At 51.9% G+C, this 23,567-nt stretch overlaps 2 protein-coding genes and 1 non-coding gene across 9 annotated transcripts in view; 2 read left to right on the top strand and 1 right to left on the bottom strand.

The window, feature by feature from the left end:
- Nucleotides 1–3,688, top strand: part of STPG4 (sperm-tail PG-rich repeat containing 4) — a 35,932-nt gene extending 32,244 nt beyond the window's left edge. For 2 of the 6 annotated variants that reach the window (XM_070379624.1, XM_005895631.2), the window contains one exon: nt 658–3,688. In XM_070379624.1, the coding sequence (XP_070235725.1) occupies nt 658–819 (162 nt within the window). In that variant the 3' untranslated portion in view covers nt 820–3,688. The remainder of the gene's footprint in view (nt 1–657) is intronic. The other 4 variants (XR_011466087.1, XM_070379622.1, XM_070379623.1 and 1 more) reach the window with 4 other exon arrangements.
- A 7,910-nt stretch (nt 3,689–11,598) lies between these two features.
- On the top strand, nt 11,599–11,671 carry TRNAE-UUC (transfer RNA glutamic acid (anticodon UUC)). Its single transcript has one exon. It is a non-coding gene; the product is annotated as a tRNA-Glu (tRNA).
- A 6,986-nt stretch (nt 11,672–18,657) lies between these two features.
- The window catches only part of TTC7A (tetratricopeptide repeat domain 7A), a 123,350-nt gene continuing 118,440 nt past the window's right edge, over nt 18,658–23,567 (bottom strand). For both annotated transcript variants that reach the window (XM_070379626.1, XM_070379627.1), the window contains one exon: nt 18,658–20,857. In XM_070379626.1, the coding sequence (XP_070235727.1) occupies nt 20,636–20,857 (222 nt within the window). In that variant the 3' untranslated portion in view covers nt 18,658–20,635. The remainder of the gene's footprint in view (nt 20,858–23,567) is intronic.

Genomic DNA, 23,567 nt, shown 5'->3' on the forward strand with positions numbered 1-23,567 from the left:
CCTCCTGCCCTCAGTCTTTCCCAGTATCAGGGTCTTTTCCAGTGAGTTTGTTATTAATGACCTTAGAGCTCCGCCCGCCTCACTCGCAGTTTCCTCACTGCATTTCCTCTCTGTAAGTTGCCTTTTGCTAACTTTTCTATTGAGCTGTTTGTCTTTTTAAAATTGTGTTCATCTACTTATGTTAATCGCATGGCATTCTATGTAGGGCAGTGAATTGCTATGAATACTTTTTTGGGGGACTAAGAGAACATATGCTGCATTTGTGTGAAGGAATAAGTGTGTTTTATAAAACTAACAGCCCAGAGCAGTAAGTCACCATCAGCAGAGGGACAAGAATGGAGTGAGACCTGCTGGTGTGGGCACGGGGCCTGGGAGAGGCGAGGGTATCCAGGCAGGGAGAGGGGAGACTTCCACATGTCTTTTCCCCTGCAGTCTTCACAGTCATCCACAAGGCAGGTAAAGCAGGAAAAGCAGGTATTATTCCCATTTCACAGTGCCTGGTGCCAGGGCACACCTTAACACGATCTTCCATGTCCCAGTCCGGGGATTTTTCTACCATATCACACTGATTCATATGTTTATTCGTAAAAGACAAGTAGAACATCAAAATATATCAGCTATCATTATTTATGAAACAAAAACTTTTTTTTTCTACAGCGTGAAGGCCCAGGACCGGGTCATTATGACTTGAAAATACCTTCAGCAGGTTCTGTAACTTCTTGTTTTCAATCCAGAGTACCTCGATTCTTGCCTGCCTGTTCAGTAAGTGTCCTAAAAGGCAGATATGGTTGTAGGTGTTGTGGCTGCTGCGGGGGGTAGGGTCGGGGGTGGAGTGGGCATTGGGAATGGGATGGGAGCCATAGAGTTGTATACAATTCTAGTGTGCACGTGTGTGTGCCAAGTTGCTTTAGTTGTGTCCTACTCATTGTGACCCTATGGACTGTAGTCCACCAGGCTCGTCTGTCCGTGGGATTCTCCAGGCATGAATACTAGAATGGGTTGCCATGCCCTCCTCCGGGGGATCTTCCCAAACCAGGGATCGAACCTGCATCTCTTATGTCTCCTGCGTTGTCAGGCAGGTTCTTTACCACTGGGAAGCCCCACAGTTCTAGTGTATATACATTAAGATTGCTTGATAAGGCAGCAGAGTATCGAGCTCACTAGATAAGCCCTCAGCCAGCTTCAGGCTTAAAGTGACTCCAGGCCCAAAGACCATGGCTGAATTATGAGTCCAGGTGAGAACAGCCAGCACAGGGATTAGCCATCAACGTTATGTCCTGGCTGCTTTGTGGGGAAACCCCTCTAACAAATAGAGGCCAGCGGTGGGCCCGTACAGAACTGCCGTGCTGTGCGTGTGCCTTCTGGGAACGGAAAGTCACAGCAGAAGCATTATCTTTGAACCAAAGCAGACTCTTGAGTCCTGACCCATCATCCTGCCCCGAGGACTGAGGACAGACAGGGAAGAGGCTCGAGTCCATGGAGATATGCAAGGAGGTAGATTCTGGGAGGGTGTGAGAGCCTCGGAGGCCTAGAGGAGACCAAGAAAGATGGCAGAAGCACAACATGGAGCTTATGAATGTGGCTTGGGTTGTTTGTTTCATTATTTAAAGTTTTCATTCCTGTGGCCTTGTTGTTCCTCAGTCTGAAAGTCCCCCAGACTCACTGGTTTGTAGCCGGATTTGAGATGGTTAATTCGGTCTTTCTCCAGAGGAAGATTGGGGAGGCCCTACCGGAAAGACTAAAGACAGACAGACAGACAGACAGACAGCTGGAGGCTAGTGGTTCTGTTCAGCAGATCCTCATACCCTAGTGGCATGATCATGATCCAAACAGATTTTCAGTCAAGCTCACAGGGCTGAGCTTCTTCAGGAAGTTGGAGTCATGCTAACCAAAATCCCAAGAGACTGATGGAGAAGCCGGAAGGTGGTGGTATTCCTTTACAAGTGTCTAGCGAGGGGGCTGGTGTCTGGAGCCGGTGCTCCGTGGGGCGTCTCCCCTTGTAGGAAACTAGGAAGGAAGCCAAAAAACAGCGGAGTTTGCTTGGTAGCAGTGACATCAGGGTTGGGGGACAGAGCTGGATGTTCGCAAGGTCTGAGGACTGCGGCCGGCAGCTTCCCGAAGGATGGCCTTTTGGGGTGCAGGCCCCCGAACCTCCTGTTCAGGCACTGGCCTTCCTGGACTCCACACACAGGCAGCTTCCTCATTAAGAGCACTAACAAGGGCTTCAGCTTCCTTTGACGTCTGGCCAGGACTTGATTAGATTCCCAAGCTGCTCCTTTGCATTTGGCCAGGGAAACATCCTGTCATTTAAAGCAGCTTCTGCAGGCAGCTGACCTCGTGCACCCTGGGCTGACCGCTCTGGTAATCTTGTTTGTACTCTCTCTGCTTCCTGCAGAGATAGCAAACTGCAGGGAAGGATGGCAGTGACAAGCTGGTGAAAATAGGGACTCATAATAGTGGTGGTGACTGGTGTGTGGAGTGGTACTTGCTGCCAGCCTGGCAGGTGCTGTCTGTCCCTAGGGGCCCCCCATGAACCTCAAAACCTCATTTGATGGGTGAGGAGTAGGAAGCATGTGTCATATCGAGCCATTCATGGTTGGATACATGGCCTTGAATCCATAGGACTTGAATCCAGGCCTGTCTGACATTAAGACCCTTTCCTTAACCATACATAGAGGTACCGTTGTCTCTCTAAGATAAAATTTTGGGGTATTCAAGAATATTGCGTGTACCTCAGCATAGACAACACTGACCTAAGAAATCAACGAGAATGACATTCATTGGCATCTTACCATGACATAAGAGGAGCTTTGTTTAAATAATTGGTTGAATAATTTTTCAAGAGTCATGCATGGGTGTGAGAGTTGGACTGTAAAGAGAGCTGAGTGCTGAAGAGTTGATGCTTTTGAACAGTCGTGTTGGAGAAGACTCTTGTGAGTCCCTTGGACAGCAAGGAGATCAAACCAGTCAATCCTAAAGGAAATCAGTCTTGAATATTCATTGGAAGGACTGATGCTGAAGCTGAAATTCCAATACTTTGGCCACCTGATACGAAGAACTGACTCCTTGGAAAAGACCCCGATGCTGGGAAAGATTGAAGGCAGGAGGAGAAGGGGACGACAGAGGATGAGATGGTTGATGGCATCACCGACTCGATGGACATGAGTTTGAGTAAACTCTGGGAGTTGGTGATGGAGAGGGAAGCCTGGCGTGCTGCAGTCCATGGGGTCGCAAAGAATCAGACATGACTGAACTGAACTGAATTTATCAGGCGTTTCATCAAAGTGAAAACAGGGCTTTTCAAAATGAGAACTCATCCATCCCTCGCACCTGAGGGCCATGGGCCTTGGTAGTACTGCATCTCACTGTTTGTACTGGGGAAGATGACGGAAACGCAGGAGTTTGGGCTTCTGAGGTCGACTGTTTAGGCTCAGAATCCATCCTCTCCAACCCATGACCACTAGAGTGAAGTCACTGGGGGCACTGGCATTCACAGGGACGGGGTGCCCCAAAGAAAGAGTGTCCTGAGGTGTGGAGGAAGAGTGAGCCCGCCTCCCCTGGGCTGTCGCTTGCTTGTCTGCCCTTCTCTCAGCATCTCTGCAGCCTTGGGGAAAGCCGGGGACTGGGGCAGGCCTCCTGGGACAGGAGCTGAGGACAGGCTCCAGTTCTCAGGTGCACAGGCCTCAGCCCGGACCAGCGCAGCCCTCGTCTCCCTCTGTGGGGGTTTGCCAGCCACGCCCGAGTCTACAGCCGAGCTCAGGAGGCTCTAGGTTCTGGTGTCACTATATCATCACTTGTTCTCTGCTGTGTTTTCAGAAAACCCCCGGCCCGGGAGCATATACAGCTTCAGCACAATTCCCCAAGCAGCCCCGCACCATAGCCAAAATGGGCCGAGAACACAGCCTTTTCTTCAATAACACAATTGGCTTTTAAAATAAATAAACCCCACCTTGGCCCTAAGCAGCTCTTGAGTTTTTAGTAAGTTCTGTTTTGTCTCCTCTTTAGGAGAGTTTGACCACAGACCATATTCGATTGCCTGGCCTGACCAACCAGCCCACTTATCTGGAATAGTTCCAGCAAAATGTCCAGTTCCCTCTCAGAAGTCTCCTGGTTTGAACAGTAAATTATATGCTCTCTCTGTGTATTGTCAGAGGGTGTGTCCCTGGACTGCTCTCACAGCACCCAGACGGGCCCTGAGGTGTCAGCTGGGCTCTGCCGCCTTGGGCTCTCTAGCTGAGTCTCCACTGCACTGAGGTGGTCATTCCTCCTGGACTCCTGGAGGCTTCAACAAGGGCCATCCTGAACTTGACGGGAACCCAATAGTTTTTTCTCTATCTCATCTCCCTGAAAAGAACAATATTGCTTCAGCCTGATGAGCATTTGTGGTTTCAAGTTAACAAAAATATTTTGACGATATGCTCCGGGCCAGGCGCTGTGCTGGGGGTGGGGAGTGGAGGTTAAGACAAAGATGAACGAAGCATGTGACTGAATTTAGGGTGGGTTAAAGGGGAGACAAGGCCAGAAAGGTAGTTTGGAATAGTTTCCGGCTCAAGGAAGGCTTTGAGAACCGTGCCAAGAACCTCTTCCTGGTTACCTTGTGTGTGCGGCTCAGGGGTGGCTGTCATGTGGACGGCAGTCCCACCGGGAAGACACACCCTAGGCTCAGGAAACTGCGAGATTACTGTGCCCAGTGCATGGAGGAGCGATCCTGACATCGAGGGCCCCAGGCGCTCAGCAGAGACAGGGCAGCACTGCCCCAGTGGGGAAGGGTGGCTGCATGCGGTCGGCAGCTTGGCTGGCACCCCTGGGACCAGGAGACTGAGACAGGCAGAGAGGAGAGGGAAGAAGGTGGAGGGTAAGGAACCCTTTTGAGTGAAACGCAGGAAGAGACATTTGCTGGAGGGGAACAGAGGGAGACAGGCCCAGCTAGAGTGGAGGGTGCAGGCGGAGCAGGAAGGGGTTGGGCGAGGCGCAGATCACAGGCCCAGCAGTCAGCACTGCTCACGGACTCCAGCCAGGGCATGGGCTCGGGAAATGACGTCAGGAGAAAGGAAGGATGGGGAGACTACAGAGTCATTCATCAGTAATAGGAAGGAATCTTTTTAACTAAAAGAAAGAAAATCTAATATAAATCCTTATATTTTATTATATTGAGAAAAACCCAGTTCTCTAGTCTTATAAATACCATTGTAAAGTAGGCATTGGGGACAAGGAAGGGGAGGCCTGCATCTCCCATCTGGGTTTATCCACATTTTGTTTTTATGGAAGAGACTCCCTGCATTGTGTTCCTTCAGAGCAGAAAATGGCCCCTTGGAGGATGAGGCGGCTGCCTCGGGTGGCTGCTCTTGCCCCACTTTGATCAGCAGATGGCCACAGGGCAGCTTTATTCTCCAAGTGGGTCAGAGGCCCCTGCAGGATCAGAAGGTAATGCTGGCGGTTCTGACAGAGGGCGTTTTCTCCAGGATCAGTGGGCCAGGTTGTGCCTGGCGCTCAGGGCAGTGGGGGCAGGGCTCTAGAAGGAGCGAGGTGAGCGGTGATCACATCTGTTTTGGGGCTTGTGGGTGGAAGGTCAGGGGAACCCTCACGCTGGCAGGGGCAGGAGGGAGACTGTGCTGCACGTCTGTGGGGGTATCTCCAGACAGCAGAGCGACCCAGGGGTGTGAGCGGGAGCGGTTCCTCCCTGCCTCCCTCAGCCTCCCGCTGTTTCTCCCTCAGGCTGGCTGTGTTGGGTCTAACACTGCTTTCTGTTCATGTCACGCCCTGAAGAATGTCACCAGCCCCTCCTGATTCCACTGCCGGGTTCCCAGGAGAGAGAATCTAGTTGGCCAGCTTGGGTCAGGGGTCCACCCTGGTCCCTCCAGATCTGGCCAGGAGGGCCTCGGCCCCTGGGGCAGACAGACACAGCTGCAGGGGCCCAGCTGCGTCTTGTGTGTAGGTGGGGTGGAGGGCAGCTCTCCCATGTTCTAGAAGAGAATGAAGACCCTTTCAGCATAAGAAGCAGGGGATGGCTCTTGCCTGGTCTGCAAGAAAGGGGTTTGGGAGGCCTGCCAGGACGTCGGCTGGAGGTGGAACGGCGAGAGAACATTCTGCAGGGCCACCCGGACACCCTGGAGTCTTGAGTCTGCACTAACGTCGTCCTCGGCTCCATGGCTTCCGTCGTCTGTCTGGAGCCGGGGGGACCTCAGTACTGTCCTCCCTAGCAGCCTTGCCCCTGTCCGTAACACAGCCCTCTGCCTCCTCTGTGACTCGGGTGATATGACAGAAGCTGTGCCCTAGGTACTAGCAGCAGGGCTGGCTGCGCCCGGCAGTGAGGAGAGCAGTGTTTGCTTCCGCTCTTTGACATCTTCCAGCATTTTAAATAGTACTTCATACAAGTAGTGGGAGGCGTTCCCAAATAGCCCGGAGGGATTCTGGGTGGCTTTTTCCTGCCACGAGCCTAAAACCGGGACAGCGTTTGAAGAGCAGGGCCTCCTCCTGTCTTTTCCGACATGGAGAGACTGGACAGACCTGGGCTGACTTTGAGCTTGAGCTCCCAGAGGGGATATTAACACCTAGCAGCTACAGCCACTGTGCGCATCCGGTGACAGGTCCAGACTGAGTTAGAAAAGCCCAGAGATGGAAGGGAATGTGGTGTTTATCCCACATCCCCAAGGGGCCTTCTCTCCAGGGTCCCTCTGGCCTCCTGCGTGGACCACTGTGATGCTTGCTTCTCGAGGTCCCTGCCCTGGCTTCCCTGAGCATCCCTTGGTCCTCTCCCCTCCCACTCACTTGCCCCAGTTGCCCTTGGAATTTGGCTTCAACCAAAGGGAATGGCTCATCTTCGCTGCAAATATCATCTGCTGTTGCCCTGTGAAATTCCCTCCGCATTGAGTCAGAGCATGTCAGAAGTCACCACACTGATGGGGACAGCTTGTCTCCTCCCTTCTCTTCTCCTCTTTCCCTCCTCCTCGTCCGCACTGTGAACGCCCCCTCACTGCTTTCTAGGCCCACAGAGGACACCTTCCAGACCCAGAGACCAAGGGCCACAGGTTGCTCAGGCAACCGGCCCTGCCTCCAGCACCACCTCTCACTTGCCCGGTGCCACCCGCCTCAAAACAGCACGAGCTGCCTGGACTCCAGTCCTCAAGCCTAGAATCACTTTGGAAGCCCTGTTATCTTGAAAACACATTCCACAAGTTCCAAATCAGTCGTTTTAAGCTGCATTTTAGAATCCCCTGGGGAGACTTTAAAACTCTCACAGCCTGGCAATTGCCCGCCATCATCAAACTCATTGGTAGGATTCAGACCCAGTAGTTTTTGTTCCCCCTTCCCATCCCCACACCCAGGTGATTGCAGTGATTGGCCAAGATTGAGAATATCTGCTGGGACAGTGTGAAAACACCAATCACCAGTAACTAGGTGGGGCCACAGGTAGTCCTCCAACCCGTAAAAGTTTAAGACAGGGCCGCCGTTGCCCTGAGAAGTCACACTTTCCGGCTCAGAAGAAGAGATTGGCCCCTGTTGGTGTCTGGCTGAGTCCTGAGGGAAGAGGGCGGGGCTGGACCGGACTGAGCGAAGCAGGTTGCTGGTGCATTCTAGTGGAGGCCGTTCTGCATAGAGAGGTGAGCAGGGCCTGAACCCAGCCACTCTTGCCAGCCTGATTCTAGGCTGGGCACCTTACAGATCTTTGGTTTTGGCCCAAGGGCAGGGCTGCAGGCATGCAGAATCCGCTGGGCGCAAACGGAGGGGTTTGAGTTCTGGATTGATGACCACAGGGGCTGGGTGGGCTTGTGGGGGCCACTGCCAGAGACCCAGATCCTGGCCTGGCTCGTCTGCCATCTCCCTGGTGAAGACGCGACTGTGGATGGTAGGATGAGCCAAAGCTGACAGAGGCCTGGATGTTGAGGGTGGCAAGTAAGCGATGGGTCAGGGACAGATGGAGGAGGAGCCAGAGGAAGGGGAGGCCCATGGGGTGGACACATGAAGGCTGTCTCTTAGTAGGTCTTTGCGTTGCCTTAATGACGACACCCTTGGCCGTATCAGAGCCCAGAACAGGATGTCACCCTTCTGAGGAGAGAGAGGGGCTCAGAGAGGCCCATCCAGCAGTGGAGGGAGGTGGCAATGTGGCTGCTTTGGGTCAGAGTGTAGCTTAGTCCCTGAGAACTGTATGTAGCAAGCAGGGCTCAGGCCCAGTGACAATACGTCTCTGGTCACCAGAGTGGGCTTGGCGGGAGGCAAGGAGGCAGGGACCTGTGCCCCCCACTTAACTGAGCAGCCTGGGAAGGGGCCGGGATGCTCGGAAACATGCCTGGCACAGTCACAGCTAATCAGGCTTCTGATCACCAGCCCCTCCTGGGCTGGGCATGGGAGCTAGACTGCAGAGTACCCCCATGCCCAGGGAGCTCACTAACGAAATTATATGTGTTAGTTTCCAGTGGCTGCTGTTACAATTGCCACAGACGTTGGTGCTTAAATCAACACATATTTATTCTCTTACTGTTCAGGAGGTCAGGGGTCCCCAAATCAGTCTCACTGGGCTAAAGTCAAGGTGGTGGTGTTCAGTCACTCAGTCGTCTCCCTACTGTTTGCGACCCCATGGACTGCAACATGCCAGGCTTCCCTGTCCATCACCATCTCCTGGAGCTTGCTCAAGCTCATATCCATTGAGTCGGTGATGCCATCTAACCATCTCATCCTCTGTCATCCCCTTCTCCTGCCTTTAGTCTTTCCTAGCATCAGGGTCTTTTCTAATGAGTCGGCTCTTCGCATCAGGTGGCCAAAGTATTGGAGCTTCAGCATCAGTCCTTCCAACAACTATTTAGGATTGATTTCTTCAGGATTGACTGGTTTGATTTCTTTGCAGTCCAAGGGACTCCCAAGAGTCTTCAACACCATAGTTCAAAAGCATCAATTCTTCAGTGCTCAGCTTTCTTTATGGTCCAGCTCTCACATCCATACATGACTACTGGAAAAACCATAGCCTTGACTAGACAGACCTTTGTTGGCAAAGTAATGTCTCTGCTTTTTAATACACTGTCTAGGTTTGTCATAACTTGTCTTCCAAGGAGCAAGCATCTTTTAATTTTGTGGCTGCAGTCACCATCTGCAGTGCTTTTTGGAGCCCAAGAAAATAAAGTCTGTCACTGTTTCCATTGTTTCCCCGTGTATTTGCCATCAAGTGATGGGACCGGACGCCATGATCTTCGTTTTTTGAACGTTGAGGTGTAGGCCAGGTTTTTCACTCCCCTTTGCCCTGCATCAAGAGGCTCTTTAGTTCCTCTTCGCTTTCTGCCATAAGGGTGGTGTCATCTGCGTATCCTGAGGCCTGAGACCAGTGTTGGATTGTGGGCTCTGGGATCATAAGAGTTGGGATCTACTGAGGAATGGGTGAATGTCCCAGTGCCTACTATAGTGTTAGCACACAGATGCTTACTGCATACTGTACTTTATTGAGGTATAGTTGATACACTATGATGTTTCTGGTGTACAGCATAATGATTTACCATTTTTAAAGGTTATGCTCCATTTATAATTATCATGAAATATTGGCCATAATTCCTGTCATATTATATATCCTTACAGCTTATTTATTTTATACATCATTGTTTGTGCCTCTTAACCCTCTACCCCTTCCCTCTCCTCACTGGTAACCACTAGTTTCCTCTCCATATCTTAAGCCTGTTTCTTTTTTGCTATAGTCACGAGTTTGTGTTAGTTTTTGGACTCCACATATAAGTGATATCATACAGTATTTGTCTTTCTCTGTCTGACATATTTCACCGAGCAGAATACCTTCCAGGCCCATCCGTGTTGTTGTAAATGCCAAATTTTCACTCTTCTGTGGCTGAATAGTATTCTATTGTGTATACGTACCACATCTTTTGTTTATAGACATTTAGGTTGCTTCCATATCTTAGCAATTAAAAAAAATCTATTATTTATTTTATTTATTTGGTTGCAGCATGTGGGATCTAGTTCCCTGACCAGGGCCTGAACCAGGGCCCTCTGCAATGGGAGCTCAGAATCTTAGTCACTAGACCACCAGGGAAGTCCCATATCTTAGCAATTGTAAATAATGCTATTTACAATTGGCTGTTGGAGTGCATGTATCTTTTTGAATTCGTGTTTTTGTTTTTTTCAGTTTGGATATATATGCAGAGGAGAATTGCTGGATCATGTGGTAGTTCTATTTTTAGCTTTTTGAGAGGTCTCCATACTGTTTCCACAGTGGCTGCACCGATTCACATTGCCACCAACAGTGTAGGAGGGTTCTCTTTTGTCCATATCCTTGCCAACATTTGTTATTTGTGTTCTTCTTGATAGCAGTCATTCTAAGAGGTGTGAGGTGGTATCTCATTGTGGTTTTAATTTGCATTTCTCTGATTAACGATATTGAGAATCTTTTCATGTGCATATTGGCCATCTGTGTATCTTCTTTGGAGAAATGTCTATTCAGGTTTGTGCCCATTTTTTAATCAGGTTTTTTTAATGTTGAGTTATATGAGCTGTTTTTATATTTTGTATATTAACCCCTTATTGGTCATGTCATTTGCAAATATTTTCTCTCATTCAGTAGGTTATCTTTTCATTTTGTCAATGGTTTCCTTTGCTGTACGAAAGCTTTTACTTAAGGTCCTCTTTTTAATTTTAACTTTGTTAACACCAAAAGCATTTTGTATTGGGGTGTAGTTGATTAACGATGTTGTGGTAGCTTCAGGTGAATGCTTTTATTTCTTTTGTCTTAGGGGACAGATTCAAAATCTGTTGGTACAATTTATGTCAGAAAGTGTTCTGCCTACATCTTCTTCTGGGAGTTTTATGGTTTCTGGTATTACATTTAGGTCTCTAATTCACTTTGAATTTATTTTTGTAAATAATATGGGGAAAATGTTCTGATTTCATTATTTTACATGTAGCTGTCTAGTTTTCCCAGCAGCACTTACTGAAGAGATGGTCTTTTCCTCATTGTATATTCTTCTTTGTCATAGATTAATTGCCCATAAGTTTGTGGGTTTATTTCTGGGCTATTTTTAAAAATATTAATTTTTATTTATTTATTTGGTGGTGCCAGATCTTAGTTGCATGGCATGTGAACTCTTAGCTGTGGCACGTGTAATCTAATTCCCTGACTGGGGATTGGACCCCAGCCCCCTGTATTGGGAGTTTTAGCCACTGGAGAACCAGGGAAGTCCCTGGGCTCTCTTTTTGTTCCACTGGTCTGTGAGTCTGATTTTTGTGCTAGCATACTATCTTGATTATTGAAACTTTATAGCATAGTCTGAAGTCAGGGAGTATGATACCTCCAGTTTTATCCTTCTTTTCTCAAGATTGTTTGGCTTTCCTGTTTCATAACGTCTTTTATATTATGGAAGTTCCTTTTATTTTGAACTGCAAAGAATTGTCTGGGGAAGGACTGTTAGCCTAAATAACCTCAGCCATTTTTGGTGTTTGGTCCTGACAAAAGTCATCTGAAATGAATTAAGTTTTTTGAAAGAGAAGATAAAAAAATTTATTACTGATTTTAGAAATCATTCCTGGAAGGTTGACCTTAAGACTGCAGATGTTAGATGTTATAAACAAGCTCTGTAAGATCACTTAGAGAGCAGTCATGTTGGAAGTTCCCTGGCAGTCCAGCGGTTAGGACTTGGCACTTTCAATGCCATGGGCCCAGGTTCAATCCCTGGTTGGGGAACTACGATCCCACAAGCTGTGAGACCTGGCCAAGAATTTTTAAACAGTAAAAAAAAGTCACCTTAAAAGTTATGGGGAATGGGGTTGGGTGGGTGGACAATGCTCCTAATATTTTACTTATATTAGAAGTAAATAATGGCTTCTAATATGTGGCTCCAGGGGTCACATTATTCCAAAAATTTAAATATGCTCTATCTTATATGGAAATGAAGCTTCTGGAAAGTTGTGTTTAATGATGCATGTATCGATAGTGTAGATGAAGATCCTAATGGTGAAGATATATGAGTATTTTTTTGGCTGTGCTGGGTCTTCATCATGGCGCATGAGCTTTTCATTGCTGCGCATGGACTTTCTCTAGTTGCAGCGAATGGGGTCTGCTTTCTCGTGGTGGCGTGTGGGCTGCTTCTTGTGATGGCATCTCTCATTGTGGAGCATGGGCTCTAGGCGTGTAGGCTCAGTAGTCGTGTTTGCAAGGGCTCAACAGTTGCAACATGTGGGCTTAGTTGGGGATCCTAATTCCCCAACCAGCCATTGAACCCCAGTCACCTGCATTGGCAGGTGGATTCTTAACCACTGGCCACCAGGGAAGTCCCTCTGAAATAATTTATAAAATGAGATTAAGCATACATACAGTTTTATTAAGAGAATATAATAAATTAAGAACTGTAGGCCCTTGAACAGCCATGATATACAAGTTGGGACCTGGGGACAGGGAGCTGGGGAATACACCTATGCTGTGACCTGTACACAGCGAAGGGATCCATCTCAGGCATCAGAGCTGACACCTGAGGCAGCTGGTCTTTGCTGTGGTGTCCCCACGCCTGCTCTGGTCCCCGTTTCAGCATACATGTGCTCCTCCTCTGGTTGGCAGGTGTCCCAGGAAGAATGCAGTAGACGAGGTTCTCGCATGCAGACTGCCTGCATGTCGACCACTGCCCTGGAATATGGGGGTCTTTGGGCAAGTCACCTCACCTTCTTGCACTGACTTCCTGCAAGATGGGCTTTTGCCACACCCACCTGTGCCCCTTTGCCTCTGGTCAGAGCTCCTCCCCCTAAAGGTGGGTACCTTGGCATGTGCCCCCCAAAGGCTGGTCTCCAGGTGTACACTGAGAGGAGAGTGTGCCTCTCTGGGAATGGGCAGAGTCACCAGGAAGAGACGCACCCAAGGTCCCTTAAGTCGTGAGGGGTCATTGCAAGGACCAGGGAAAGGATTCAGATGGGAATCTTGACCTCAGGCTGCAGGAGTGGGAAAGGTTGTCTGGGACAGAATCGATGAAACTCTTGGGCTTCCATCATTTTCTGCCCCCTTGAAAATGGGCATCCCTTTCTGTTTGGAGCTCTCTGTCTTTACAGATTCACCTGCTCTGCATTTTTTAATCTTCCTGACTCTTCCGACCAGCTCGTGTGTGTGTGTGTGTGCTAAGTCACTTCAGTTGTTTCCGACTCTTTGTGACCCATGGATTTTAGCCTACTAGGATCCTCCAGGTCAGAATACTGGAGTGGGTTGCCATGCCCTCCTCCAGGGGGTCTTCCGACCCAGGGATTGAATCCATGTCTCTTACGGCTCCTGCATCGGCAGGCAGGTTCTTTACCACTAGTGCCGCCTGTGAAGCCTCCAACCAGCTCCTCTCCTTTCTTTCTGACCTGCAGTTTCTACTGCTTTTCAACCTCTGCTCCAGCCACGAACTGCCTTTTCTTTTTTAATTTTTTTTTGCATCATTAAAAAAAATGCAATTTATTATTATTTTGCCACACCATGCAGCATGTGGGAATCTTAATTCCTTAACCAGGGATCACACCCATGCCCCTGTAATGGAAGCACAGGATCTTAAGCACTGGACTGCCAGGGAAGTCCCCAAACTGCTTCTTTCTCCGACTACACTGACACCTCAGAGGCCAGACCCTCTGCAGCCTTCAGCTCTGTCAGTGTCGTGAAGGGCAAAGAGAGGGAGAGGAGCTGTTGCAGATGAAAGGAAACTGGAGATGCGACAGCTAAGTGGAGTATGGGATCTTGGGTTGGGGGAAGACAGGGCTGCAAAGAAGAGTGGTGGCATATGAATGGGAGAGGAGAGAAAATACTGCGTCAGGGCAAATTCCTTCATTTGTTAACTGTGCTGTGGTTACGTAAGACGAGACCCTTTGTTCTTAACAAACCACTGAATTATTAAGGGGTAAAGGGGCATGATTTATGCAACCTATTCTCAAACGGTTCGGATTGGGGTGGGGGGAGAAACGTTTTTAAAAGAGGCCCACAATGGCTGACTTCTTGCCAAATTCCAAAGAGACAGTTAAAAGGGGAAGACAGTGAGTGTGAGGGAGAAGGGGGAGTCACGGCAGGCTGGGGGCCTCTCCGCTCGGGGACCCCTGCCACCTCCTGGGTGGTGGGCCGGTGCACAGAGGAGGAACTTTGGTTCTGGAAACCACCCGTGGCCCAATCAGCTGGTGCGCAGGCCGGGGGGTGGGGGGTGTGTGTCACATGACCTGGTGCACAGCCCCTGTGGTGACCTTTTCTTGTTTCTGGTTTGCCTGGCGTCTTGAGAACCCTCTTGCTTTTGCGGTGACTTTCCAACTTCTTGAGTGATCTCTGTTTCAGAAACCTCCTCTCTGGCTGCAGAAAGGGCGAGGGCAGCAGGCAGCATGGGCTGTTCTCCCCTGGAAGTGTGGGTCTCGGGCTGTGGGCTGCAGCTGCTGGTGCAGTGGGGTTGGTGGGGTGGGGTTCTGGACCCATGTATCTGCCCCTGTGACACTTGAGCAGAGGATTCCTGGTGATACATGTTTCCATGGATCCCAAAGGGGTCATTCTGCTGCCTCGGTGACAGGCGCTACCTGCCTCTCTCCCACCCGATGAGCTGGGGCGGGCTCTATGGGCAGGGACCTTACTCTCAGCTTGGCTGTGTTCCAAGCAGTGAGCGGAGGCACCATAACTGCATCACCTTTCACGGGGACAAAACTCACTTCCCTAGGTTGTTGACTACCAGAGGAGCAATGTCAGAGAGAGTTCACAGATAAGCAAAGTGCCTTATACTAATTAGTATATTGCAGGGAGAATGTTAGGATTGTCATCAAGAGCCAGGACAGGAGCCTCACAGTGTACCATAAAGTGGCAGTGATAGGGAGGGGCAAGGGTGGGGGCCAATTCTGTTGTCTGTCTCCTCCAGCAGGACCTCCATCTCACCCAGGGCCCAGGAGGGCTTGAGGAAGTGATGGGCTGATGCAGGGTCTCAGAAGGGGCCCGTTACTGCTCACCCAGAGTTCCAGTTGCTCAAGCAGCTGGATTTTGTGTCCTGAGGCCCATGTCCTCTGGTCACAGCTGATTGTCATTAGAGACCCATGGAAAAATGAGTGGGACCAATGGGATCCTCACACCCAAGAATCTAAGCTAAGCTGTGCGGAGGGGCTGCAGCCAGGGTATGTGGATTGAATGCAGTCCTTTGGGAGCATCTCTGAGTGAGCAAAGGCAGCCACCAGGGAGAGGAGGCGGGAGCAGGCAGGGGCAGGGAAAGTCATCATATGGTATCCAGTGGTTATCACGGCACTGTTCTAGGCTCTTTCTGTTTTTCTTAATCATCAGGACAGTCCACAAAACAGACACTATTCCAGGATTATTCTTTACAGATGGGGAGACAGGCAAAGAGAGGGTTGGTAACTTCTCAAGGGCATGGGGCCAGCCAGGGGTACACTGGGCCTTCGAGCTCACTCTGGGTACTGACTCCATCACCAAAAACAGATACGTAGCTGCTTTGGCCCCAGATCTGTGCCCTGCAGTCCCTGCTTTAGGGCTCCAGGGCCCCCTTGCCTCTTTTCCTAGGGCTACTTTCAGTGGGTCTCTGCTTTTTTTTGCAACTGAAAGCTTGATAAAAACTCCAAGGAGTTTCTGGCATGGGATACTTTCCCAGTAGGACCTCCCTAACTTCCAGAACCCAAGTCGGCACCATGTGGGTTGGTCTGACACATTGCTGATGCTTGAGGCTCTCTGACTGTGGGTTGTCATCGAAAGCTGGCAGCATGGGCTGGGGGAGATTTGTTTAGCTGGATGCTTCCCAAGCAAGGCCAAGAAATATTTGCACAGTGACAACATCTGAGAGCTCCAGTAGGGCAGGGGGTGTGTCTACAACAACGAGTACTGTGGTAGCAGAAAGAAGTCTGGGTGGTGGTGGCTGAAATTCCATTCATACTTGTGCTTGCAGATAAACACTGTTAACACTACACGGCTGTGGGCTGGAGGTTCATGTGGGTGACGGTGAGACCTTGAGTCTTGTCCCAGAACTCCAGCCCTTGTTCTGGTGCCATGGGTTGGACACAAGGCTGGCTCCTCCCTCTCCAGGGATGGCTCAAGTGTGAATGAGGGGTCTGTGGACCTGTAACTGGAGGTCAGGGAATGCCTGGCTTTCCACCACTGCCTGACTTTCCAACATCTGACCAACAAAGCCTTCCTCAGGGCCAGGAAAGCCTCCCCTCCCCACCCCTCTCCAGATTCCTACCATTCTTTTCCTGGTAGGACTAGCTTTTCTAGACCTTTCTGCCAGGCAGGCAAGTAACACCATCTATAGCCTAGATGAAAAGGGAAAATGTTAGTTGCTTCAGTTCAGTTCAGTTGCTCAGACTCTTTGCGACCCCATGAATCGCAGCACGCCAGGCCTCCCTGTCCATCACCAACTCCCAGAGTTCACCCAGACTCAGGTCGATCGAGTCAGTGATGCCATCCAGCCATCTCATCCTCTGTTGTCCCCTTCTCCTCCTGCCCCCAATCCCTCCCAGCATCAGAGTCTTTTCCAATGAGTCAACTCTTCGAATGAGGTGGCCAAAGTACTGGAGTTTCAGCTTTAGCATCATTCCTTCCAAAGAAATTCCAGGGCTGATCTCCTTCAGAATGGACTGGTTGGATCTCCTTGCAGTCCAAGGGACTCTCAAGAGTCTTCTCCAACACCACAGTTCAAAAGCATCAATTCTTTAGCACTCAGCCTTTTTCACAGTCCAACTCTCACATTCATACATGACCACTGGAAAAACCATAGCCTTGACTAGACGGACCTTTGTTGGCAAAGTAATGTCTCTGCTTTGGAATATGCTATCTAGGTTGGTCATAACTTTCCTTCCAAGGAGTAAGCGTCTTTTAATTTCATGGCTGCAGTCACCATCTGCAGTGATTTTGGAGCCCCCCCAAATAAAGTCTGCCACTGTTTGCACTATTTCCCCATCTATTTCCCATGAAGTGATGGGACCGGATGCCATGATCTTCGTTTTCTGAATGTTGAGCTTTAAGCCAACTTTTTCACTCTCCTCTTTCACTTTCATCAAGAGGCTTTTGAGTTCCTCTTCACTTTCTGCCATAAGGGTGGTGTCATCTGCATATCTGAGGTTATTGATATTTCTCCTGGCAATCTTGATTCCAGCTTGTGCTTCTTCCAGCCCAGCCTTTCTCATGATGTACTCTGCATATAAGTTAAATAAGCAGGGTGACAATATACAGCCTTGACGTACTCCTTTTCCTATTTGGAACCAGTCTGTTGTTCCATGTCCAGTTCTAACTTGCTTCCTGACCTGAATACAGATTTCTCAAGAGGCAGGTCAGGTGGTCTGGTATTCCCATCTCTCACAATTTTCCACAGTTTGTTGTGATCCACATAGTCAAAGGCTTTGGCAGAAAATAGGTGTTTTTCTGGAACTCTCTTGCTTTTTCTATGATCCAGCGGATGTTGGCAATTTGATCTCTGGTTCCTCTGCCTTTTCTAAAACCAGCTTGCACATCAGGAAGTTCACAGTTCACGTATTGCTGAACCCTGGCTTGGGGAATTTTGAGCATTACTTTACTAGCATGTGAGATGAGTGCAATTGTGCGGTAGTTTGAGCATTCTTTGGCATTGCCTTTCTTTGGGATTGGAATGAAAACTGACCTTTTCCAGTCCTTAGTTTCCAGTCCTAAGTTAGTTGCTTAGTCATGTCCGACTCTTTGTGAGGCCATGGACTGTAGCCCACTAGGCTCCTCTGTCCATAGAATTCTCTGGGCAAGAATAGTGGAGTAGACAGCCATTCCCTTCTCCAGGGGATCTTCCCGACCCAGGGATTGAACCTGGGTTGCCCACGTTGCCGGCGGATTCTTCACGGTCTGAGCCACCAGGGAAGCCCCCTCTGTGGCCTGTAGCAGGCTTTTAGTTCTCACCCAGGGGGCCTGAGCTGGGGGTGAGGCTGTGAGACAAGCAATTTGATACTAATTGTTAAATCACTAAAGACTAAAGGTGTTTCCTAAAAAGTACCAGAGGGAAATCGAAGCTGAGCACCCAGCAGCTCCTGGAAAGGCCCTTCCTCACCAGAATAGCAAAGCCGTGACCCAATCACAGGGCTGAGGGTCGGGGTGGAGGAGGCCAGGGTGCTGAGTGGGCAGCTCTGTCTAGGCCAGCCCCGAGAGCCAGGGGGAAGCCTTAGGGTGGATGGGTGCAGCCTTGGGTGTCTTACCAGATACTGCCCTGGGGCGCACTAAGAAAGCAGGGCTCCTGTGTAAACTGTTGTCATCCTTTGATGCACATTTTATAACAGGCGTAATGTATCACATGCAGTGTAACATCTATTAGAGAACCTGTCTGGACCTCTCGGAGCAGGTGGCTGATCTGGGTGTGGCTCGGACCCTAACCACACACCCCTGCCTCCCCTGGGCGCTCCCCCAGGTGCTAAAGATGCTCCTGGCCGTGCCCTCAGGGCAGTCTCTCCTGTTCAGGTGGCACGTCCAGCCCTGGCTTCTCCCAGCCCACATGAGGGGCAGGTGGCAGGCCAGAACAAGGCCCACTCCAGCCAGCCCTGCCAGGACCCTGCTGCCTTCTCCTACCCTCCGCAGTCCTTAGCACCTCCCCCAGGCCCCCATCACAACCTCCTCAGTGGGCCCCTCCCTCTCCCCCTCCCCACCTGTGCAGCCCCACCCTGGCCTCCTCTCCAGGGCTCGCTCAAGGCCAGGGATAACTGGTAGATAAATGAACACGAACACACTGCTTCACACAAACCAGCCTTCCCTTCATGGGTCTCTTTATTCAAGACCTTTGAGCTGTCAGCAGCTTGCCCGGCCGTCCGAGGCCTCCCATCAGGAACGATGCTTCAAGTCAAAACGCAGGTGTTGCTTTGCCTTTTGCATTACCACGGACTCACTACCCACCTCTCTGGGCATCCCGATGTGAACCAGTAGCATCTGCTTTTTCTTGTTGAATTTTTTCCCAACAGAATTTCAGAATAAAAATAGATCTCTATCTCATATATATATATATATATTTATACACATACGTACACACACAGAGCTCCTTCACCCAGGTGGGAGAAGGACCTGGTGTCGTTACAGTGTCCCCTGGCCTGGCACGGGAAGGCAAGGAGGTACAGGCTGGCCCTGGTGGCACCTGGGGGGTGTGCAATGCTGAGCCCGGGCCGGGAGGCTGGGGAGGGGGTGTCCTCCAACAGCCCCTCCCCTCCGAGGAACAGACCTGGCCCAACCTTTCCACACACCTACAAGTGAGGAACGTACCAGATGGAGCTTTAAAAACTAAACTCAAGGTGCAGATAAGGAATTCCCTGGTGGGCCTGTGGAGGCTGACTTCCTGGGGAGAATTCCAAGAGCACTGTGCAGCAGGAAGACCCTCCCCCACCCCCACCCCTAGGACCCCTGTAGACAAGGGTGTCATGTACACAGAGGCCAGCCCGACTAGAGAGGAGGGGCTGGCTCCTCCTGGGGTCTCTAGTCTCCTTCCTTTTTGGCCCCAGGCAGGGGAAACCAAATGGCCAGGGCAGAGTTTGAGTCAGCCAAGAATGGGCTGTGGTTAGTGAAAGGTACTAAGGCCAGTCTCCACATCATAACCCCCAGAGGCATCTATGTTGCACCCACTGCCCAGAAAGGTAAGGCGCGAAGGAATGAGGTGCTGATGCAAGGTATTCAGGAAGGGCTGAGTCCAGCAGCCACGTGTGTATCTCTGGGGCTACAGCCCAGGGCCTAAGGAGGCAGCCAAGGCATGCTTCCAGAGAGATGGGGTGGGCAGAAATGGAAGGTTAGTTAGGGCCGGAACCCAGTTCCCCTGGCCAGACACCAGAGGCCTTAAAGGCACTTGGCAACAGCGGGGGGCGAGCATAAGGGGGCCCAACAGCCTCATCAGACAAAGGGCCAGGCCAGGCACCGCCCACTAACTTAAACCTGGGAAAGGCCCCAGAGGCCTCTCCTCTTCCCACTTGGCAGCAAACCCTACAGCCAGGACCACTCTGGAGGTGACCTGAGAGGGGTGTGAGACCAGGGCCAGGGAGCGCCCTCAGGCACAGGGGCCTGGAGGGCGGGAATGTACAGCTGGGAGGCTCCCCCACTAGCTCTCTAAGGGAACCGGTCCAGTCACCATGCCTCTCAGTCACTTAGGTTCAAGCAGACGGTCTCCCAAGGGGATGAGGAAAGAACCCAGAACTCTCTCGGCCCAGCCAAAGGGCAACTTGTGGGGTTCATCTTTGGTGTTTGGGAGCAGAGAGCTGAGGTTTGAGACTAGAGCTTGTGCAAAGCTGGGAAACCCAGGGTTAGGGATGTTGAAGGCAGGTACAGTACAGGGGCTTCCAGACAGGTGCAGGGGGTATGCAAGCCTCAGACCCTGACTGTTCAGCTAAATGATACACAGGTACCCTGGGGAGCGGCCCCCTGTTGATGCGGCCTGCCAGCTACTTCCTTGCTCACAGACACCACGATGTCCAAGTCCCAACGAACAAGGGATTTGTTTCTGATGCAAATCTGGTCCACCCTGCTCCAGAGGAGCAGCTCTCAGTCCTCACTGGCCCTGGAGGGAGAGCAGGGTCAGGTAGGGGAGGCGAGGAGAACCAGGGTTGCAGCCGGCAGATGTGTTCCCTAGAGGTGTATTTCCCTGAGGCCCTGGACCTCCCCTGACCATGCTCCCTACTCCTCGCCTTTGCCTGCCTGCCGCCCACCAGGCCGCTCCCTCCATCCCCGTGGCTGTGGGCAGTGTCAGAGCTCTCTGGGGATGATGGAGAAGGGCAGCACCGGGCTGCTGGCTTCCAGCTCGAGGGCGGTGAGAAAGCAGTCGACAGCGGCCTCGCTCTGGCCCTGGGCTTCCAGCACCTCGCCCAGGCCTTGCCACGCCTCGTGGTACGTGCTCTGCCTCTCCACGGCGTCCCGTAGCACCTTCTGGGCCAGGCTCTTATGGCCTAGCCGACTCAGCATGAGACCCTGGGGAGCAAGCACAGGGTGTGGTGAATGAGGCTGTGCTGGCGGAGGGGCAAGCATCCTGGCTGTCAGGGTAAGGACAACAAGCTATAGGGAACCCTGCATTTCAGGCTTGGGTACTATCAAGGGCCCCTGACCTATGCAAACCCTCCCTGTGTCAGTCCCAGCCCAGCCTCCCAGGTCACCCCCTGGGGCAGCTCTGTCCCCTCCTGGTCCCAGGGGATGCCCTCTAAGGTCAGCAGGCCTGGCTTTGAGTCTCCCCTTTACAGCTGAGGGCTCCTGAGCAGGTCACCCTTATCAGTAAATGGGAAAGACCAGTGTGCCCACTTCTGGGGTTGCTGTGAGGTTGACACCACATGTAGGCAAAGCACTTGAACATCGTTGGCATGTGTGAGCACTCAGTCCATGGGTCTGTTACCCTGAGACCCCAGGCTGCACCGTGGCGCTGCCTTCTCCCCGGGGACACGTGAGACCAAGGCTTGTGAGATCCTCAAGCCTGTGGTGGATGGACGGGTCCTGTGCCTGCATCAGGGGCCTGTCTTCCTGGGACCCAAGCCCATCCCTGCCTGGCCTGGCAGGTGAGGGCCGCAGACGGCTGGGGATCAGGGACAGATGCTGGGTGAAAGGAGGGCCTCTGAGAAGGGGTCAGGGCTGCCTAGGGATCTTGGCCCTGCTGACTGGCTTCAAGCACAAGTGAAACTGGCACACTGTCCCCTCTACATCCACCCACACCGGGAAGGGTGTGGGAGGTGGGGAACAGGGTGGTGAGCAGGGGCCAGGGGCCCCTTTCAGCCTCGTCTCAGAAAGACTGCTCTGCACCATCCCACCAACCTGTGTCCCAGCCCTCAAAGGTGGCGCAGGGGGGGCAGCACAGGGGCCAGCCTTTCGTTCAAAGTTGTGAGGTAAAGCCCGAACACTGACTTCCTGGACAGCCGGGGACCGAGAGCTGCCTTCTGTGTGCCTGGAACCCCCCTTCAGGTGCCCGCCCACTGACGGCCATGTACATTTTTAGCTGGAACATCTTCCTCCTCGCCGCACTCCCCAGAGTTAGGCCCTCTGTTGCTATGGAGACCCACTGGGGAAGATGCACATGCCTGATTTCATAAAGTCCTCCGAGGGCTTGGAATACAACCAATTAGGCAGGAGTGAAAGATGGTGCTCAGGAAGCCCTCAGAAAAGCCTGTCAGAGGCGATGGCTGGAGGTCAGGTATCCAGGGGGCCAGAAGGAAGGGGAGCACTTCAACCCAGGGCAATGCTGTCCCCAGGGGACCACAGGGATGGGGGAGGATGGGAGAACCAGGCACAGGATGGAGCCTTAGCAGAGCCCTTGGATTTGGACAGATGAGAGCAGTGCTGACTCAGGGCTGCCCAAGATCAGAGAGCAGTGCTCAGCGTGTCCAGCAGGGCTCCGGGCCAAGCTGCTCTGACTGCATGGCCTTGGGATCTGGACCCCGAGCTGTGCATGATGGAACAGGGCCCACAGGGAGGAGGGCAGGAAGGCAAGACGACAGGCTGCCAGACACCAAAATTAAGCACCAAAAATGGAAGGTTAGAGCCCTGGGAGTGCTGTGTACGGCCGAGCGACAGAGGACAGATGGGGAAGGCCAGTGGGCCGCCCAGGGCGGGGGTGGGGCCGCAGTGGCGTTTACACACACGTTTGCTATGTCCAGCTTCCATGTGAGATTCCTGTCTCAAAAGAGGGCTCTCTAGTGAAAAATGATTTTGAAAACCCCTGATCTCAACAAATGTGCAGGTGTCTGGGAAGGGCTGCGTGGGGTGTCGTGTGTTGGTTTTACTCGTGGTTCAGGAGGTTGGGGCCGGCTCCTCTGTGTAGGGGGGCACCCAGGGCTCAGAGCCAGAGGACCTGGCTGGGTCAGAATCGAGCCCTGCCACTGACGGGGGCTGTGACCACAGGCGAGTGGCCCATTTTCTCTGAGCTGCTGTTTCCTGGTCTGGAAACCAGCAGATAGAGCAGTCCTACCTCGCAGGCTGTTGTGAGAATTCTGCAAGAATGAATTGTGAAATCGTGAGTGGGCTGCATGGTGGGCCAACAGCAAATGGAAGTGTCCCCAGGATGAACAGAGGGGCCTGGGCCGGGGGGTGGCATGGAGGGTGCAGAGAGGGGATTTCTCTGGAGGGCCAGGCTCCCCCTGGAGGAGACTGCGGACTGGGGTGGGGTTGAATCACCTCCCCCTACCCTGGGGTGCTGACCTGAGAGCCTGAAAGGAGATACTGGCTCAGGCTGGGGTGGGGTTGAACCACCTCCCCCACCCTGGGGTGCTGACCTGAGAGCCTGAAAGGAGACACCGGGTCAGGCTGGGCCCCGAGGCCCAGGGCCTGTAACAAGATCTGCTGCCACCTGCCCGAGACACCAGCCCGTCGGGTTCATGTTTGGTAGCAACTCAGCGCTGTTTGCTGCCTGACAACTGGGTGGGGCCCCACTCCACGAGGGTGCGAGGTCTCACCTGCTCTGCCCTGAGCCCGGCACTGTGCCCAGGGCCCGCCGTCAGTCACCCTCTCGGCACCCGCATCCCCAGGTCTCCAGGGAGGTGGTGGGAACACAGAACCAGTATTTCAATTCCATCCAGATACCCCTCTTGACTCTGCCCCATCCTGCGCTGAGAGGGGAAGATCAGACCCCTGCGTGACTCTCAGCCTGACGCCTGACCTGGCAAATGCCACAGCCGTGCCCACACAGGGATTAGAACAAAGT

The sequence above is a fragment of the Bos mutus genome, chromosome 11, assembly GCF_027580195.1.
Source record: "Bos mutus isolate GX-2022 chromosome 11, NWIPB_WYAK_1.1, whole genome shotgun sequence".
NCBI lineage: Eukaryota > Metazoa > Chordata > Mammalia > Artiodactyla > Bovidae > Bos > Bos mutus.